Source organism: Phoxinus phoxinus, assembly GCF_949152265.1.
Source record: "Phoxinus phoxinus genome assembly, chromosome: 3".
NCBI lineage: Eukaryota > Metazoa > Chordata > Actinopteri > Cypriniformes > Leuciscidae > Phoxinus > Phoxinus phoxinus.
This window is the reverse complement of record NC_136878.1, coordinates 44,749,185-44,770,676: the sequence shown is the minus strand read 5'-3', so window position 1 is coordinate 44,770,676 and position 21,492 is coordinate 44,749,185. Positions and strand designations below refer to the sequence as shown.

At 36.5% G+C, this 21,492-nt stretch overlaps 1 protein-coding gene across 4 annotated transcripts in view; it reads left to right on the top strand.

Moving 5' to 3' along the window:
- The first annotated feature begins 1,242 nt into the window (after nt 1-1,242).
- Nucleotides 1,243-21,492, top strand: part of smtnb (smoothelin b) — an 80,037-nt gene continuing 59,787 nt past the window's right edge. For 2 of the 4 annotated variants that reach the window (XM_079606396.1, XM_079606397.1), the window contains exons 1-5: nt 1,408-2,203; nt 17,779-17,936; nt 18,052-18,130; nt 18,879-18,957; nt 19,070-19,146. In XM_079606396.1, the coding sequence (XP_079462522.1) occupies nt 2,153-2,203; nt 17,779-17,936; nt 18,052-18,130; nt 18,879-18,957; nt 19,070-19,146 (444 nt within the window). In that variant the 5' untranslated portion in view covers nt 1,408-2,152. Of the gene's footprint in view, nt 2,204-17,778; nt 17,937-18,051; nt 18,131-18,878; nt 18,958-19,069; nt 19,147-21,492 lie in introns of all 4 variants that reach the window. The other 2 variants (XM_079606399.1, XM_079606398.1) reach the window with 2 other exon arrangements.

The following is a 21,492-nucleotide window of genomic DNA, read 5'->3' as shown; positions in this document are numbered from 1 at the left end:
AAATGAATAGGTTTGGACTTGATGCTGGAAACCCAAAGCACAGGACAATAGAGACACCAGAATAACAATATTCGTGATTCTGAAGATGAAAACACAGAATTATTTTAGACGAATATGCTTGATCTCTCTCACTGACTATATATTTAAAATAATGTAGGCCACTTTTTACTGGTAACATGATAACATCAGACATTTGGGATAATCAGGACCCACAAATATTCCCCCATTGCATTATTATACATTATATTCAACATTATATATAGCAGTTTAATGCAGTATTGACACTAAAACTCTGTAAACTTGAATTTTTTCACAGTAATTTTTATTTTGGTTGAACTATACACAATATATATTGTCACTATCCACGATACTGATGCATTTTTGTATTGCAAAATATTGTGACACGATTGTTACACCCCTAGAAGTATAATTTTACTGTAAAACAAATGTACTGTACTAAACATTTTCATACAAAACATATTTTACAAAATAATTTGGACTTTTGATTGCTAGAAATCAAAGATCTAACCAAGCTGTGTTCCAAATTTGAAGTTTATATCACAATAATTGAAGTTTCTATGAGGTTTTTGGTGCGTTCAAGTCCTCCTGGGAAGTTCGTACTTCGATGTAAATAGAAATAGAAAAGCCTGACAATATCACTGCTAAATACCTTTCGGTATTGTGGTATAGAGAGCCTAAGTCAGTAAAGTTAGCTTCAGTAAAGTTAGCTTCAGTAAAGTTAGCTTCAGTAAAGTTAGCTTCAGTAAAGTTAGCTTCAGTAAAGTTAGCTTCAGTAAAGTTAGCTTCAGTAAAGTTAGCTTTAGTAAAGTTAGCTTCATTCATTGAGAGAAAAGGTGTGACGTCACATGTGCGCCTTTTGGGTTTGTAGTCTTAGTAATTACGTATTTTCACAGTCTTATAACTCAACAGTTTTACATCAAACTGCGACTTTCTTGACTTTAAAATGTATCTTTTAAATGGACAGACATCATATGTGTAATTCAGGACACAATTCAAACGAGATCAAAATATTGGTTGTCTCTCGCCATTGACTACCATACAATATTTTTCCGAAATAAGGTCCCATGGTGGTCCACCGGAAGGGGAGGGACTTAGGCTCTCTATTCCGCCATGTTTCTCACTGACACGCCCACAACTCGTAAAGATCGGATCCCGAGCTTCCCACTCGTATTTACGACTTTGTGGTGGAAATATCCACCAGGTGACAACCACAATTTCTGTAACAAATAATTTTTTTGGGTGAGCTATCACTTTAAGAAATAGTCTGACCCGGTAGCAAATAGTTAGGTTAATCAGTCTGTCTTTTCGGATTCAAATTAGACCAATCAACCTTTTATGTGACTTAGAAAATGATTAAATGTCTTTTGACGAATAACTTGTAAGACCAGTCTAAGCAGTTTATGCAACCGGCCACTGGGCTTTAATGAACTAATGATATGTTTACCTATATTGTTCATTCTATTTTGATAATGTTTCTTATTGTTTCTTGTAGTTACCTATCTTGCTGCAGGGCATGTGAGTGGCTCCTGGCTTTATTGCACAAGCCGTTTAGTCAGCAGACAGGGCGTGGAGGAAATTAAGTGAAATGAGAAAAAGAAAGTATGACATAGTCTTCTTCATACATAGTTGTCAGATCGCAGTGAGTGACAAATTATACACCTACTGAAAGAAAAAAACAAACAAACAAACAATGTAATAATTTGTTACACCAATCAGAGAGTAAAATTGTCATTTGAGCGTGTGAGGTTTTGAATTTGCCGGCCTGTTATTGGCTGGTGGTGTATTAGGGGCGGGGCTTCAACTCAAATCACTCACCGCTTGTGACTCCGACGGCATGTAGTCTGACTGACTGTCTGTGAACCGTGAAACGGTTGGAGTTTGTATGGAAACACAGCTGCCGTTAAATAACGAGGATATTTTATCATTTTTAGGCTTTTTTTCTTTAGGCTGTAGTACAGACGGGTTGTTCGTTTTTTTTAGAGAGCCTCTCACAAACCATCCGAACCGAGACATACTCTTTCTTTAATGTATTCATAGGGAGCCTTTCTATTATGTGTGTTTATTTAACAAGTATTTTACACTCGTACCGAATGAACTAGCCATTCAAAGCGATAATAAAACGTCGGAGAAGATGTCAGAGAAGAGATATTCCAGCATGGATGAGTCCTCGCTCCGCAATCTGGTGAGTTCAGCTCCACAAATGTCACTTTTTAAAAAAAGTATCGTTATAACCGATTAGCTTTAGCGTCACTTTGGTTTTGGACCGGATTATTTAATAATAATGGCACTTGCTTTATCTAGTGTTCACATCCATATGACTAAACTGCTCGTGTAAAGAATATATGAACTCTAGCACGTGCCATGTTGTAAAGTGGTTAAAAATTAACGAGGTCCATTTGAAAAGTTTCTTATATAGTTAAACCTTAATAATAACAACGATGATGATGCTGTTGCCAATAATATATTTTTATTTTCAATTCCAAAATCTAAAATTTCATAAACGTTTGTCCATCTTCTCTGTTTTTTTTTCTTGAATTCACGAGATTTTGAATTTACTTGGCGATTTATAGTGAAAAAACGGACTAGTAAAAAAAGCAGATTTATTAAATCTAGAAATAACAAATTATTTCGTTACAGTCAGGTTTTATGTAAAATCATTTCTAGTTGGCAGACATGATTCTAACATAAATAAATAAAAGGTACATTCTGAAAAAAATAAAGATGTTAACTGGAAATTTGAGAAATATGATTAAAATGTTCACTCACATGAGATGTGACGTATCAGAGTAGAGAAAAAAGCTGTTTTCATAAATGGACACTTTATGACCATTCATGTTATAGAGATGAGCGGTTAGTTCACTCAAATTTATTCTGTCATCATTTACTCGCCCTAATGTCGTTCCGAACCCTGTAAGACTTTCTTTTATCTTCTGAACACAAATGATTATATTTTTGATGAAATCTGAGAGATTTCTGTCCCTCCTTTGACAGCTACGCAACTACCACTTTGACGCTTCAAAACTTTCATAAAGAGACCGTAAAACAAATCCATGTGAATTAAGTGGTTTAGTCTAAGTTTTCTAAAGAGACTCGATTTTTTTATGATGAACAGATTGAATTTAGGCTTTTATTCACATATAAACATAATCAGCAAACATTAACAGAAGCTCAACCGAACTTGCTTGACTCGCGAGAACAAACCTCATTGGTTCTTGCGCGTCAAGTGAACAAGCTTCTGTTGGTTGTTTTACCACATCTGGTGTGTGAGTTGATGAATGTTTATCTGAATAAAAGCCTATATTCAATCTGTTCATCATATAAAGTGATTGTGTCTCTTCAGAAAATGTGGACTAAATCGCTCGATTCATATGGATTAGTTTTACGATCTTTTTGAAGCGTTAAAGTGGTAGTTGCGTAGCTGTCAATGGAGGGACAGAAAGCTCTCAGATTTCATCAAAAAGATCTTCATTTGTGTTTCGAAGATGAAGGAAAGTCTTACAGGTTTGGAACGACATTAGGGTGAGTATGATATAATTAATTTTTTTTGGTGAACTATCCCTTTAATGGAATTATGTTTACATAATATAGCAATTTCAGCCAGTTCTCAAGTCATTTTACAAGCTGAACGGACACGATTTATATACTACAGACACACACACCATAACAACAGAGCATGAGTCAGCAGCAGCGCAGTCTAGAATGATGGCACAGATCAGCACGTGTGTGTGATCCGCCAGACAGTCCAAACAAAATTAGTCCAACAAGTAGTCACGCATAACAGAGCTTGAGTCAGTGTGTGCAATGGCTGACAAAAACAGACGAAAAAGAGCCAAACAAACATGAGGTGTGAAGCAGCAGGAGATAGTAAACAAACGTATCAGGCCAAAACCAAGTTTGTTCAGGCTGGTAAACCCCTTTCGTACTACCATTGGTCTGTGGTAATGATGATGTAATAGGTGGGCGTGGCTCTGAGGCTCCGCCTTCTTTGACATGGAAATCTTCGCCGGTTAATTTCTTGTGTTCAGTTCGTCGAGTTCGGAGTCGGACGCGAGTGAAAACATGATAATAGCTGCTGCTTTATATTAGAAAATTAAGTTGTAATTCTAATTGAAAGAGACACTAAAAATGATCGTAATTTTAACGGTAACAAAACTGGTAATTGGTTGACAGACAGTTTCCTACTATACAGTAAATAACTGTGATCGATCTAATAGTACATTTAATGTACTTTTACTGTAAAATACCGTTAAATTTACAGTTTTTGAAAGTGAAAAAGAACAACTCATTGTATCATTTACAGTGAAAAACCATAAATTGACATTCCCACAATTCCCTGCGAGACACTTCACATTTGATGTATTTTTGATGTATGTTTCTTCATAGTTTTCTTAGTTTTTTTCTAATCGGTTATGTACAATAGGGCTTTATGTTACATTTAATGTTGTTAAATTAATGTTTATTGCATTTTTATAATTTCACCATGATGGTGTTTAATGTTTGTGTGAATGACACTGTGCAGCTTCTATTTATTAGTGTTAACTTTCCTGTGGAAGATCTGCTTTTGATGAGCTGTGATTGATCATGTGACTCTCATCACTGGCTGCTGTGATTGGTGGTTGTCAGTGTATGGTACAAAAGAGATATTAATACTTCAATAGGTCTGTAAATTAACATTATATAAGATAGTGAAATACGGTTTATTACTGTAAATTTAAACTTCAGTCTGTTAAACCTAAAATGTTGCTACCGTATTTTATACAGTAAATTTCTGGCAACCACAGCTGCCGGTATTTTACCGTAAATTTAACAGATTTTGTCAATGTGACTGTTTTTTCATACTTAATACTGTAAAGCTGCTTGCTTTAAAATAAATCTATTGTATTAAAGTAGTATATAAATAAATGTGTGACCGGAGAGCTGAATTGCAGAGCTTGTGCAAACATATCAACAATGTCACTATAAACATGCTTTCTTAACTGCTGTTTTCAGTTATGTCATTTTTGTTGTTTATTTTGTTATTTAGAGGAAACTGAATGAATCCATATATTCATCTAAACGTCACTCACAGAGACTCGAGACGTTTGCTAATAGTTTACCACAGCTTGCATATTTCAAATTCTTTTACCCCTAAGCGAATAATGAAATCTGTTCCAAGTGAACAGCAACCACAGCAACACCTACGAAGTACAGTTTTACTTTTGAAAAAAAAAAAAGACATCTGACTGGTTTCTGTTGAGTCAGTTCAGTGGCGGTCCTGACTAACATGCTGCCCTAGGCGAGATATGAGGTTCTTCGAAGGGAACAAATCATTTCCAATGACAGTAGTGGGTCGAACGGAGAGCAGTTGTGTGAAGAGATCAGCGTTAGACAACTGCCAATATCCGACACTAGAGAGACATTTACATGCAATTTGTCCAAATTTGGTAAAAGTCTACAAATTGGTAATGTAGATCGAGAAGGGACGCAAGCAAGCATATAGGAAAGAGGTTAGCTAACTAAACATGCCACTGCACATTCAAGCTATTTTCCTTTGAATGGAGATTAAAATCTATACAAGAGGTTTGTTTAGTACTTTGATAAGTGCTTCAGGTGTTTCTTGCCTTGGATGTGTCATCATGTGTGTCTATTACAACAACAACAACAAAAATCGTTAAATTACTTTTGAAATGAACTAAGGATTGTTCCTTATAGAAAAGTCCCAATAAAAGACAGCATCACAAATTCCTAAAGAACTGAATAATCAATTCTGTGATTCGAGTCATGAGCTTAAAAAGCTTCATAAAGCTAAATTGCAAGGCATGGGTTAAACCGTCAATGCAATGAGTGTTTTGGACTCTCCTAACAGTAACACACTGCACAAAACCGGCATTCAGAGCAATGGGGAAAAATAAATAGGCTACTATATATCTGGTTTTTCCCACTCTTGTTATTTCTGTATCGTAGTTACGTTTAAGAAAATCAGGTCATGCCTGCATGAGGCGGTTAGGCTATTAACTACCACTAGGTATATCTGCCAAATATCATCAAAAAATGACCAGCTGCCCTCGACCTGATAGAAACTTTGTAAAATAGGGATGTCAATACAAGTAGTTTGGTATCAAGTCAATAATCAATTTGTAAAAATAATGAATTGAATTCAATACCCTAGTGCTGTCTGATTGACAGGACGTATAAGTGTATATGCTATATCAATATCTCTTGCTCTAATAACATGTGAATAGTAAAATATGCATTTGACCAAGTGCGCTTAACTGTGTTATTAATGTAAACAGTCAGTCTGTTTTAAAGGGATAGTCCATCCAAAAATGGAAATTCTTCTGTCATCTGATCGCCCTCATGTTGTTCCAAACCTGTGAACGTTTCTTTCTTCTGCGGAGCACAAAAGAAGATATTTTGAAGAATATGGGTAACCAAACAGTTGATCTACCCCATTGAGTTTCACTTAAAAAATAATTGAATCCCATTGAAATCAATGGGGATCATCAACTGTTTGGTTACCCAATACCCATATTCTTCAAAATATCTTCTTGAGGGTGATGACACAATTTTCATTTGATTTTTGGGTGAACTATCCCTTTAAGTTTAAATTGGACTTGTGTATTTTAAATGGAAAACCACTCACCGCTCCTCTTAAGTTCCTTAAGAAAATAATGACTTAAAATAACGTATCTGAATTGTCTACATGGCATTGTTTTAACTTATTTTACTAACCGTTATGCATATATATATATATATATATATATATATATATATATATATATATATATATATTAGGGCTGTCAAAAGATTAATCACGATTAATCACATCCAAAATAAAAGTTTGTTTACATAATATATGTGTGTGTACTGTGTATAATTATTTATATATATAAAAACACACAATCACGTACATTTAAGAAAAATTTGTTATATTTATGTATAAAATATTTATATATAATATAAATTATATAAATGTATATACAGTATATAAATGCAAATATTTCTTAAATATATACATGAATTTGTGTATATTTATACATAATAATTATACACAGTACACACACATATATTATGTAAACACAAACTTTTATTTTGGATGTGATTAATCGTGATTAATCTTTTGACAGCCCTAATATATATATATATATATAATTTAATTTAAGACTGCTGCTTACATTTTGGTATTGGTTTTTAAATACTCTTGTGACAGTCCTTTTGCAAAACAAGCTTCTATTAAAAGCTATATTAGGTCAAGTGATCCAAACTATTTATAAATACATTTTTAAGAGGTCTTAACTTGTTTTGGTTAAGGGTTTTATATGTTGAAAATACAGCCCTTCTGTCTACTCTTAAGGATTCATTTTTACTGGTAAAAGTAAAAAACTGTTCTCTCAAGATAATCTTGTATTCTGAGATTATAACAAATGCTAAACAAATTCAATTGAACCTTTTATGTAGTTTTGAACTGAAGGGAGATGGAAAGTAGATTGCCTCTATTGTCCTTCAAATACCTCAACACTATCCCCAAATCTCCCCCTTCAAATATTTTCCACTCTCCTCTCTTCTGAATGTTTGGATGTCACTGAGACACGACTCCACAGAGGTCAGAAGTGTCACAGACCCTCATGGGTAGTGGAAAATATTGAGGTTTCTCCAACTTACTTGTTCACTATAGGGATTATTTCTACCGTAGTTGTTAGAGAAACACGTGCACAGTTTGTGTATAGTATAAACACGAAATAAAAAGAGCGTTTTGTTCAAGATTGTAACATTTAAATTAGTTTTTCATTAGCTGTGTTTATTTGCCTTGATAGTTGTTCTCTTAAACTTGGATGAAGGCATTTCCTGATAACATCCCAAAGGATTATATAATCGGTTTCTGTTTATGTAGAACTTGAGGTTGAACAGAAGTCTTATAAACTGTAGTGTTAATCTTTTCTTCTTCTTTTTTTTTTTCAGTGACCTTTACATTTGTTATTTTTTACCAAAGCATTAAAATTAATATCAATCTCCATAACGCAAAAAAAAAAAACGTAGGAGTTGATCAGATTAGTAAAGTCTAAATATAGGCTATATTTTTGTCATTGTTATGTTTAAATCATGCCCTGTGCAGACGGACAACGATCTCATCGCTGGAGGTCGCCAAGAATATTTGTTAGCAGTGCATTTTCTTTGGCTATAAAGTGGTGTAGATCATTTGTGTTGTGTAAATAAATTAAAAGGGTTTGTTCACACAAAATGTTTTTATTCTATTAATTTACTCACCCTCGTGTCGTTTGAAAGTCCACACAACCAAAACTCTGATGCTTCAAACAGTTTGGCTGAGCTTATGTTTAAAGTCCACCTGTTGTCAATAATTTTATCCCTTAAAACTCTTTGAGAGTTTTTTCCTTGTAAATTTTGTCTTTATGACTTAAAATAGCTTGAATGTAAGTAACTCTACACCCTTGCCTCATTTAGTATACGCGGTTCTATGAATATGCAAATGAGCCCCGCCTCCACTCACTCACTCAGCTCAGAGATCCACTGGTTGACGATCACACGTTGATCTGATTGGTTACAAGGTAGTTTGTGACGTCAGAAACCGTGTTTTTGAGTCTTTGGTTCATTGCAGTTTTATGGAGAAAATACTCAGCAATGCTGTCGACTTATGAACTTACACATGGTTTGTCTTAAAGCGTATTAAAAACACCACATAGACACATAAACAACATTAAAAGCTTGATTTTCACCACAGGGGGACTTTAACATATGTGCTCTGTGGATGTGTGTTGTTGAACAATGTAATCTGTTCATCATATAAAGCGATCATGTCTCTTCAGAAGAATTGGATTAAACCACTCAATACTCATGAATGAGATTTATGGTCTCTCTCTTTATGAACTTTTTGAAGTGCCAAAGTTTTGGTTTGGTATACTTTCAATAGGGACAGAAATCTCAGGGTTTATTAAAAAGATCTTAATTTATTTTAAAGTTGGACAAAAGTCCAATAGGTTTTACATGAAGAACCACATAAGGATGAGTAATTGATGACAATAATTTTTATTTTTGAGTGAACTCGCCCTTTAAACTTTGCCGTAAGGAAAAACCAACGTCACATCTCCATCAGTCACTGTCACTTATTAAAATCAAATGGCTTTCGCTGAACAGACCTCTGGAAAGAATACTCTGATCAATGAGGATCTTTCTTTTTCACATCCTGACTGTGGTGGATAGCAGAGCATCAGGTTTAGCATGTGTTTATATGTGACCCTGGACCACAAAACCAGTCACATGGCGGGTCAATTTTATGAAATTGAGATCATATTAAAGTTTTGATATGAAAATGAAATATTTGGCCGAGATACAATTATTTGAAAATCTGGAATCTTGAGGGTGCAAAAAAAAATAAAATGGAAACATTGAGAAAATATCCTTTAAAGGGCACCTATTATGCCCCTTTTCACAAGTTGTAAAATAAGTCTCTGATGTCCCCAGAGTGTGTGTGTGAAGTTTTAGCTCAAAATACCCCACAGATAATTTTTCACAGCATGTTTAAATTGTAATTTTTTGGGGGCTGAGAAAAAAACGCACCGTTTTAGTCTCCTTTAAAAGTTAATGAGATGCGGTTCCACACACAGGGGGCGGAGCCTAACCAGCTCGCACTCAGAGCCAGGACAATCTCATCTCACAGAAAGATGATAATATCAAAACAGAAACTCACAGTAACGGTGTTCGACTCGGACAATAATGCCCACAGAGCTAGAGAATATATTCTGAATAGAGATAGAACGGGTATGTTTAATTTAATTACGTTCATAACTTATATATGCCATCTGCTCCACTATTAATATAACAAGCCTGCTGTAGGAGACCCCGTCTGAATGATGATCAAAATATACTGATGAGTTCAATTAAGTTTATTGTACATCACACAAAAGATGAAGCGTTAGTTTTACTGCAGAAAATCACTGTAAGAATAAACACAGTAGAAGAAGTGCGCATTAAGTCTTATCCATAAACTCTCTCTCTCCCTTTCATTATCATGGAACATAACGTTACACAGCGAAGTACACAAAAACAGTAAACAACAAATATATACACACCTTTTCAGTGGGTGCTTTATAAACTGGTAAACTGTATATCTGTAAAATGACTCTATGAGCTCGAGCTCAGTAACGTTAGTCCTGTTAGCTGGATCTCGAGAGCAGTTCCTCCAGTAACAACGAGAGTAAATGAAGACTGCTATGTCTATCCTAACATCCAAAAAACAAAACACCTCAATCGCTTTCGGAGACGTTCTCCAGCAGCGAAACAATGGCGGACTGTGTCCAGCTCACTCAGGGGGGGTCTATGCTCAAACTGCAGTGTCAATCAAGAGTCGTGGGCGGGGCTTATGCAATTCTACGTCACATTGCATTGATTCTGAGAACAGCTCGTTCTGAGACAGTGCTTATGATTTATGGGGATTTAAAAAAAAACACTGGTTGGATTTTTATCATTATTGGGTAGTTGTGTTGTGTACACACACTGCCAACACACATTTATGTTCAAACACCATGTAAAAGTGAATTTTGCATTATAGGTTCCCTTTAAAGTTGTCCATTTATGTTCCATTTATTGTCCATAAATGTTTATATACGGTAGGAAATGTACAAAATATCTTCATGGAACATAATCTTTAGGCTACTTAATATCCTAATGAATTTTGGCATAAAAGAAAAATCAATAATTTTGACCCATACAATGTATTGTTGGATTTTGCCACAAATATACCCGTGCGACTCCAGACTGGTTTTGTGATCCAGGGTCACATATGATTGATGTTGTCATGTGACTTGACATCTGCTGCCTGTGACTGCTCAGGTGCTGGATTGGATAATACAGGAAGTTTGAATAAGATTGCGGGAACAGGATGGGAAGTATCGGCCAGGAAAGTCAGGATAGGATTTTAGCCCAGCTATTTATTTTTTCCTTCGAGTTTCTCATTGCTGCAGCCTATAGCTAGTACTTTGTAAATGTGATTTTGTGTCCTTTGAACTCTGACCCTGAAAATGACCCTAAATCCACCAATCAGATCAGTTTTTAAATAGATACTTATGATGATTAGTCACCTATATAGTGGACTAATCATCAAAATTTGAAACTACTGGTCAGTAAAAAAAATAAAAAAGAAGTTATTATTTTGTTCAACCCTATATTAGGTCACGTGATCCAAACTATTTATAAATAAAGTTTCAAGAGGACTTGACTTGTTTTGGTTGAGGGTTTTCTGTTCCGAAAATGTACCACAAATGTCAACAAAACGTGCATGTGTGGTCATTCATATAGTGCTGAACTATTCTTGTAAAAGGGGGCATTAAGTATATTTTCAGAAGTTTGCATTGGAAAAGATAATCCCACATTTGATGACTACCTGAACACAAAAGCCACTCTATTAAGACTGTTTGAATAACCTAAATGAACTGGAATTTCCTTTGGAATGTTTTAAGGAAGTAACGTCTAGGAAATGGAAATGTTTATGTAGGGTCTCATTGAGGTAGTAGTAAGTGTTCCAGGCCATTGCTCATCTTCCTGAATGTGTGTCACCAATACTCTCATTATCTAGCTCCCCTTCTTTGCCCTTCACCGCTCTCATTTAGCTCGCATCACAGTCCAGAGGCGGGGCTACGAGGCCTGTGTCCTTGTATGGGCATACTCACTCAGAGCCTGGAATGAACTGCTGATTCACATCTCTCTCTCTCTCTCTCTCTCTCTCTCTCTCTCTCTCTCTCTCTCTCTCTCTCTCTCTCTCTCGCCCTCTCTCGCCCTCTCTCTCTCTCGCGCCTCTCTCTCTCTCTTCCTCTCTCTGCTTTTTGCATCTATTTCCATCACCAAGATCGATGGGAAATTGAAAGTTTCCATCATTCTTACCTTCATTTCCCAGGGTCAAAGTTTTCCAAAAGAAGTGATACTGTAAAATTATTGTATTATTATTATTTGATATTTTATAATTATTACACTTGAGCAGGTAATATTGATGAACTCTTTTCCACATTGAGCCATAAAACAGAGCCATGTGATCACGGTTGGTGTCCACCTGAGTTCACGTCTTTCTCCACAGTCACTTCTTATGTGATTTTGACCAAATCAGTTCAGAGAAAAGAGGAGGCGTGTTGCGGCGCAAACGTTCCCTGGTGCTATTTTGCAGTTTCAGAAAAAAATTCAGCTACAGACCAGGAAAAACCTAGTCTAAAATCAGTGGCGCGTTATTCAGATTAGAGGATGGATACCTAGAGGACGGGTTCGGACAGATATTTAGAAATTATGTTCGGGTCGGGCCGGGCTCGGTCACATCAGCACGATAAGGCATTGAACATTTTAAATTTAAAACAGTTATTATGTAGGTAGCCAATGTGCCTGATGCTTTCACTTGATGCAAACGTTCGTTTTTGTGATTAAAATACATGTAAAATATTTCCATAACATCTGTCTTCCTGTGTGTGTGAATTTGTTTATGTAGCCGTGACAACGAAACACGTGCATGCGCGCTGTTAAGAGCGCTTGTTGCTCCGTGCGCTGATGCGCTCATCCTGTGACATTTCCGAATACCTTCCTACAGTTGCTGAATAAAAGTGGGCTTTCCACACAAACAAACGTACAATTGTCATTAGTATGAGAAAAAAATGGGATTTTAACTGGCGGTCTCGAGTCGGGCTCGGACATAAATATCTTTATGCCTGTCGGGTTCGGACAGAAAAATTCGGCCCGATCCGCACTCTAATTCAGATGCTATGCTAAGGGCGCCTGCTTGGCCATAATGTAGCGTGTGAACAACGCGCATACACTTTGCTTCTCTCATCTACACAGACGCAGCAGTTCTCATTTTTGCAAATCATACATAATTACAAGGAAAATATTACCAATATTACAATATGCGCCTGGCAAATCCACCGTTATAATGGCAATCCGCCATGGAACAAGCGCGCATGCCTGGTTTATTTCACGTTATGCCCAAACCACACCTATGATACCCCTTTTCCACCAAGGCAGAGCTGGTACTGGTTCGGAGCCAGAGCCTAGTTTCAAATCGGTTCTTTGTTTTTCGACCACCAAAGCACCAGCTCCGAACCAGTAAAAGTTGTTCTTAAGTAGCACCAAAACATTGCTGGGCTAGAAGTAAGAACCGCTTGCGTCAGGGGCTGGGGGCGGGGTTACCGTGACCAACAAGACGAACAGAAACTTGTGACCGCCATTTTTTTAAATAGCTGCTAATCTCCGTCTTACGGCGAGCTGCACGAACGCGTTGGATTCGCCGTGTTTGGATGTCGATGTAGGTTCGCAAAGCCATGAGCATCAATAGTAACGCAACGACCGCCATTGTTGATGTAAGACTTGTTTGAGATGCATCAGAGCGGCGTGGACCGATCAGAGCTCCGGGAGTGTTTGGAGAGCATACGACTACTTGTGCTTTTGGATCGCTTTCGCAGTGCTTTGATGTCATGCGGCGATCGGTCTGCGAGAAGCCGACCCATCTCGAACAAGCCTGGTGTGTTTTTGTTTGGCGCTGCCGCGCTAGCGTTGCTGGGCAACATGAGATGTATACAGTGATGTAAGATCTGGCTCTGTTGTGGCTCTCTAGCCTGTGGAAAGGCAAACCGGTTTTTAGAAGACCCGTCAGAACCAACTCCGAACCGGCAATAGCTCTAGCTCTGAACCAGCACCTGGTTCTTGCTGGTGGAAAAGGGGTATGAGTAATGAAGCGACTTCAGACCAACACATTTTAGATTTGGGTCGGGCACAAGAGTCATTTATCCCGCCGGGCCCTAAACATGCTAGTCTTTCTGTCGTGACATTGTGAAGCGTCACGGATGGGGCGTCGGTTGTCGTCCACTATGACACACTATACGAGATGAAACGATTGATTGTTGCGTCCACTACGCCCTACATCAAACAGATCGTGTTACACAATATCATGCAGTCTGAACCCGGCACAAGTGATATCCAAGCATTTTGGCCAAATGCTTACCTTTGAGCGACTGGATGCTGGTCATCTCCAAGACATGTTGGATCGCGATTACACCTGTCCTGTAGCTGCCACTGTTCACTAGTAATCGGACCACCTGAGAGGATTGTTACTACCAGATGTGAATGCGCTCATCCTTGCATGATGCTCTGGGTTTTCCATCTGTTTTCATAATCGGGGAATACTCGGTATAACTCTGCAGCGCGTATGCTTTAGCAATACTAAAAAGCAAGTGTCATGAATATTTGTAGGCCGCTGCTGAACTGCCAAACAGCTGCTTTTGCATCTGTTACTCCATGCCGTCATCAGCTTTCCTTCCAACTTGGTAAAATACTGAAAGAAATGAAAATAAAAGACTAGAATGATGGGATACCTTTCTACACCAAGCTATTTTCCAATAGAGAAAATCTTCTCAGAGATGATTAATATACAGGGACTTTCTGTGATATGGTCACAATACTTTTGGCATCAATGCAAACAAGATTATTTTTTAGACTCTGTAACATAATTAACTGTGATAAATGTCTCGAATTTACGCTTTTAAGTTTTTACTCTGCAAGATTTCAGGGTTACTTTAGGTTATTAAATTCCAGCTCACCTCTCAATCTAAACTAATGACTATGACCACTTAAAATTAAAGTAGTTTAATGTTTAATATAACCCCATATGTTTAATTGTTGATTATTTAGTGTTGATTGATATGGTTCTGTTTGTTTAAATTATGAAGTGTTCGCAAAATATGTCTCTCAAAAGCATTGTCATTCTTCACAAAGTGCATTTAATATGGTCGTATTGATAAGACATAGGAAGTCAAATCCACACAACACACTTGTTTCCTACTGATGATAAACCATTGCCACACATATACCCTTTTTTAAACCGGATATACAGTCACATCCTAACCACACGCAAACACTAAGGGATGTCATTTTAAGAATATTAATAATCGATTTTCATTCAACTTAGCAATCAATCAATCTTATAATCTTAAAATCGTTAATACTGCAAATCGCTGGTGGAGCTTTCCAATTATAGTAGCGACTCAGTGGCTGCAATTGTACATGCATCAAGATGCCCAACCCAGTGTTATCGGTAATACCGGTGTTGTCGCAAGTTTATATACCAGTGTGAAAATGTCCTCCCTGCGACGTCCTTAATTTGGGGACAGATTTTCTAGCACATCAAAAGCTATTGTGCATGTGCCGAATGTCTCTGTATAGGACACATATTGAAGAAAACTGGAATAATGCATGTTTCCAACATTTTATTCTGCAAATAAATAGGGCCGGGTATCGATTCAGATGTTTCGATTCGATTTCGATTCTAAAATCGATTCCCGATTCGACTCAATGAATATAGATTTAATACAAATCCTATATTCATAAAAAAATAAAAATAAATGGTGAACATAAGTTTCAAGTGGTTAATTAATAAAAAGAAATTAAGAGCCACAAACCTGTATATTAAACTTTTTATTTTAGGTAAACTTGGGTACATTAAAACCCAACTTCAAATGCATACAATGAATAGACAGGATTTTGATGCAAGATGAAAAATGTATTCTGTAAACTGGATAAGTCTGGATAAGTCGCTTGCCTTGATCAAACAGGATCCGGTTATTTTATGTTTAAAGGGCACCTATTATGACATTTAAAATGTTCCTAATGTTGTTGTGGGAGTCCCCAACAACAGTTTTACATGCATGCAATGTCAAAAAACACTTTTGTTTTCGTATAATATGCATTTATTTTTACCTGATTTGCTCACCGACTCCCAAATGATTCGTTCAACGACTCGTTTTTCCAAACCCCTCCTTTGCGCGACGCTAATCTGTGTTGATTGGTCAGATGACCCAGCAGTGTTTACATAGATAATACTTATTGTTTAACACGGAGTACGATGATGCTTTTATCAATTAAATTGTATTATAATAATGATTATAGTCCACTGCTTTGTAGTTTGTAGTAAAAAACTAAAAAATAAGATAAAGAATTTAATATGTTAGCGAGCATAGCCCAGAGTTCAAAATGTAAAAGCACAATCAGTCTTTGTTTGCATTAGCCCGATGCATAAACATAACGTTTTTACAAAAAACAAATGGTACGTTACTACGAGGTATTATTCTATTCTTTAAGACAACTCCGAAAACAACGACAAACGCTTCACATATCTCAATACAATTGCCATTGAAGACCTAGAAGCTAAACGGTGCTTACACAACAAACAAAATAATTATTAAGCATGCTACATAAAACATAAAAGCAACAATTATTAATAACACTTACAGGAGGAGGAAGCTGATGCAAATACACTTGGAACTGAACCTTCCTTCAATATCATCCGGCTCGCGAATCCAAGTTTGAGTGCATTTAAGTTGGTAAAGCAATCGTCTTCAAAATGGCGCGAGCAAAGCACAAGGCTCGGACTATACTTCTGTGGTATAGTTGTATATATGAATTGTAGCCACTTAGTCTTCAAATGCTCCTCCTTGGGCAGATGAAAAAAGTTTGCTTTTGAGCCGCACTTCAGAACACAGCGTCTCGTCGCCATGATATTTTCCCCTGGCCTTGGAGCGCAATAAGGGGGCGTATCGTATTCAAATAACTTGACAAGTTGACGTCATCTAGTCAGAGAAAAAGCTTCGGTCTTCTAACGATTCATAAAAATGACTCAGAGTCGACTCTTACTTTTGAAAGACAATAACTTTATATACGGTGCACTTTCATATTTCAAACTTTGCAGGATGTTTTTGTTCACTAAGATCTATGTTACACACTACATGAAAGGTAAATTTCAAAATTCCATAATAGGTGCCCTTTAAGAGAAAAATATCATAAAATCTCACAGCATTCACTGTAACATGGAGGCTGCAAGCCTATGAACACTGTAGGAAAACTAATACTGGCTTTTGAGTGATAGATAAATAAATATGAGAAAAAAAAAATGTTGGCGTTTGAGAATCGATTTTGAATCGACCGCATTTTAAAAATCTTTTTTTTTTGCCCAGCCTTACAAATAAATATGCCTCTGTTATGTAGAGCATTCACAGATTATACAGATTAGATGCTCTAGAGTGAATATAGAGCCCTTATTATTCACCTGCTGTACAGATGACCTGCTTTTGTGTCTTCATCTGGACATTCCAGGTCAGGTTCTCAATTAGAGGGAGTGGGGTAAGATGTGTCGGTGGGTAAATGCGTCACCCTCTTAATCTAGGCCACTGTGCACAATGTTTGTCATGTGAATATACGGTATAGTTAGAAGGACAAACTACAAATGTGTGATACTTTTTAATTATTTTTTGCAAAGTAAATACAAGGCAAGTCAAATAAATTGTCAAAAAAAGGCATCTGAAAATAAATCATGCATGTTCTCTAATTATAATTAAATGCATTATATATATATATATAAATAATAAAATTAATATTTTTTTTTTCAATATTCTTATTTAATCCTTTTCAGGCTTGTATATGAATGAATATAAGAAAATGTCAGTAATGTGATTCAAAAATATGACCGAAATTGAAGAATGCATTAAATAGTTTTTTTTTTGGTACACATTTGGAGTAATAATATTAACGTAAATGAGCTTCGTATTAATGAAATCTAATTCAAGGAGTGTTATATTCAAATTGTAGCATGCATATCTTGAAATATAATTCAGTTTTTATCTCGGATCTCTGTGTTAAGAGGATAATGTAAGTTAAAGTGGCACAGCTTTACCTCACTGACTGCTTCTCCAAAATAATATTTGACTTACTTTAAGCTTGCTTGCTGGCTCTCTGTTTCCCCAGCTTGATAAAACTATCGATATAGACGAGCGGCGTCTGATCCGGACAGCGATTCGGGAGCTGCGGCGCTGTGAGATTGAAGAAATGGAGGCAGCACTAACCAGTAAGCGCTTCAGACGTGCCCACCAGCATAGACATGAGGATAAAGAAAACCAGTGCTGGTATGAAGATTTTTTCTTAATATAATCTGAAGTGAAAAAATTGCAAATGCAAAAATATGATATATTATATTAAATATTACATTTTGAATCTGAACTTGTTTGCTTGTATTTGCAGTCCTGATTTGACAGCTTCTTTAGACACGCTATCGGGGAAGATTCAGGCTATACATGACATTGAAGAACTTACTGGACTGGTAAGGACATGTGCAAAGACATTAAATGTTTGTTGATGATTCTCTTGTGTTGTTCCTGTCAACATTCTGGGGTTTTCTGGAGATGGTTGATAAGAGTTTTTGCCTGGGATGGCATGCCCTTTTACAGGTGAAACTCAAAAAATTAACAGTTCATAAAAAGTTCATCTAAAATTCATGCAAAAGTTCATTTATTTCAGTAATTCAACTTAAAAGGTGAAACTAATATGTTATATAGACTCATTACATGAGATATTTCAAGCCTTTATTTGTTATAATTTTGATGATTATGGCTTACGGCTTATGAAAACCCCAAATGCAAAATTAGAATATTGTGAAAAGGTTTTCATAAGATGTTGATAAAATGTTGATCGACCAAACCTCTATTATTAAAACTGACAAACTCAAACCGGACATTCAAATGGGATAATGGAGTATTTTCTTATTACAACATTAATGCCAGTCGCACATGTAAGTTTGGTTCTTTTGCGGTAAAAAAAAAATGCAGAAATGATTTTAGAAAGGTAAATGTGTTAAACAGAGTTGAGAGTACTACACTTCATCCAAACCTTATATTGAGGAATCTGTGAGAACAGTTGCATTGAATTGTTTGAATTCTGTGGAAATATACCAAGATTTTCTTTCTGTGGAATTCTGTGGGTGCACATTCTGTGTGGGTCTAAATATCAGTCACGTCAACCTAACTACCGTTTTTGTGTCTTGCCCTCTATTTTTCTTTCTTTCTTTCAAGTTGCAAAGCACCAGTGAATATGAAGAGAGAAAACTCATTCGGGCAGCCATTCGGCGGCTGAGAGATGAGGAGATACGAGGTGAGATTGCATCTAAAGGGCTGGAAAAATATCTATACGTCTGTGTGTGTGTGTGTGTGTGTCTGTGTGTGTGTGTCTGTGTGTGTTTACATTCCCCCGTTCTCATTCATAGGAGCATTAGAGAAGGTTCAGACCGCTGGCCAAAGAACAGAGCGACGACAAAATCCTCAAAGCAGCTTCGACCTGCAGGTGAGTAAATGTGGCGTGGTGAATATCAGGAGCAGTAAATCTCAGGGATAACTAGGCTGACGTTTGTGGCTTAATGTGGAATGATGAGAGATCAATCTGTAGACGCTCAACTGGGGATTGTTTTGGCCGTTTCAAAAGTTCATGAATTCAATTATGGTGGGAAATCGGGTCAGGGTTAGGATATATATATATATATATATTAGGGCTGTCAAAAGATTAATCGCGATTAATCGCATCCAAAATAAAAGTTTGTGTTTCCATAATATGTGTGTGTACTGTGTATAATTATTTATATATATAAAAACACACACAATCATGTATATATTTAAGAAAAATTGGTTATATTTATATATAAAATATTTATATATAATATAAATGTATATACAGTATATAAATGCAATTATTCCTTAAATATATACATGAATGTGTGTGTATTTATACATAATAATTCTACACAGTACACACATATATATTATGTAAACACAAACTTTTATTTTGGATGCGATTAATCGCGATTAATCTTTTGACAGCCCTAATATATATATATATTTATTTCAAGTACATATATTGAAATGTTTTAATGAATATAATAGCAATTTAATGAACTTTGCACTTCTTTATTGACATCTCAAGCTCAGACAAATGCACCTTTATTATATGTTTGTTTAAAGAGGACCTGTTATGCTTTTTTACACGTTCATCTTTCTTTAGTGTGTAATGTTGCTGTCTGCGCATGAAGAAGCTCTGCAAAGTTCCATAGTTATTCTCTATATCAGTGTCAGTGTTTCTGAACTCCTGAAACGCCTCCATTGTAGTCTTGAGTTTTTTACAAGTCACAATATGCCTCATTTAAATAATTAATACACAGAATTAAGGGGCGGGGCCTGGTTTAGTTAGTTAGTAGTGTGTTGAAACTGGCGGTTATGGAAAGGGGCGGGACATTTCCAAAACACACTCGAAACGCTCGACCAATCACAACACATTGATCAAGCCGACCAATCAGAGCACAGTGTGCTTTTCAGAAGGAGGGGCTTCATAGAGACAGGAAGTAAACAGAGCGTTACTGACAGACTGGGAAGAGAGGAGCCGCAATAATGGAGAATATGAGGAAAAATATTGAACATTAAAAAAACGCATTATTCCATTATTACAAAACACATAATTTTTTTCTGAATATGCAAATAGGTGTACTGAATATGTAAACAACCTTCTATCCTCTTTCTTTTTTTTGCTTTCACTTTCTTTTCATTCCAACTTCCCATGTGACACACACACATACCTTTGTCCTTCAATGACTTTAATGTGTTAACAACACAGATCTCTCCGCCGACTGAAATGTGGAGAATGTTAAAAATGTGCAGCTTCCTTCACCTTAATCTACCCTTGTCCCTCTCCACTCCTCCTTGTCATATTTATTTCATTTCCCTATCCTCACGTTACTCCTCTCTTTCCATTCGCTCTTTCTCAGGCATTATCTCAGCGAGACATCAGCAGCACGCTTACCTGTGTATCAGTTCATACTTGTCTGTAATATTACCCATATCCAACTGAATGCCTAGTACGCTTACTGAAAATAACCGGTAACCAAATGTGACGTGTTTTAGCAATGGGAAAGAAAGACACCTCTGTATAAGGAGATCCAGTGTGATCATATCTTCACATATTGGGTATCATATCTGCATAAGCAGCTTTTCGATGAGGAAAAAAGCCTCCTATGGTAATATAATGGCACAGGTTATTGTCATGTCACAGGATATGCAACAATGAGTTTGCCATCAACAGTTTGAATTTAATGCAAAACTTCCCACCCATCTTCTTTCAGCTGATGCTCAGTTCAATGGCAACACGCAAAGTGTTGCTTAGTGCAAATAATACTCAGATTGATCAAAATGACCCTTTAATCCAATGTTCTTCTTGTACAAGGCCCTGTTATTTTTGCATCTGTTGTTCTCACAGTTCTTACAGTTTATAATGAAAACAAAAGACACATGGTAGGTAGGTGCAGATATTGTCAATGTTTCTCTGCGTGCCACTATAAACTGAAGTGAAACAAGCATCTGTGCATCACAATGAGTCAAACTAGCTAATTGGGAGCGGTTGTCGTTACTCCTGCTGTAATGAACACTTCTTCATCAAGCAATCACAGTCTTGATCATTTATTGAGTTAATTGTGCAGCCCTAAAGGAAGCTTCAGCAAAGGATAAAAGCTCTGCTGCTAGATTTATTTACGGAGAAGAGAAAAAAATATCACCCTGTTCAGCTGTTCCTCCATCTAAGCTGATTGGTTGGTTCTTGTCACATGACCTGCTATGCTGATTTTTTTTAACGAGCGCGTCACCAAGCAAG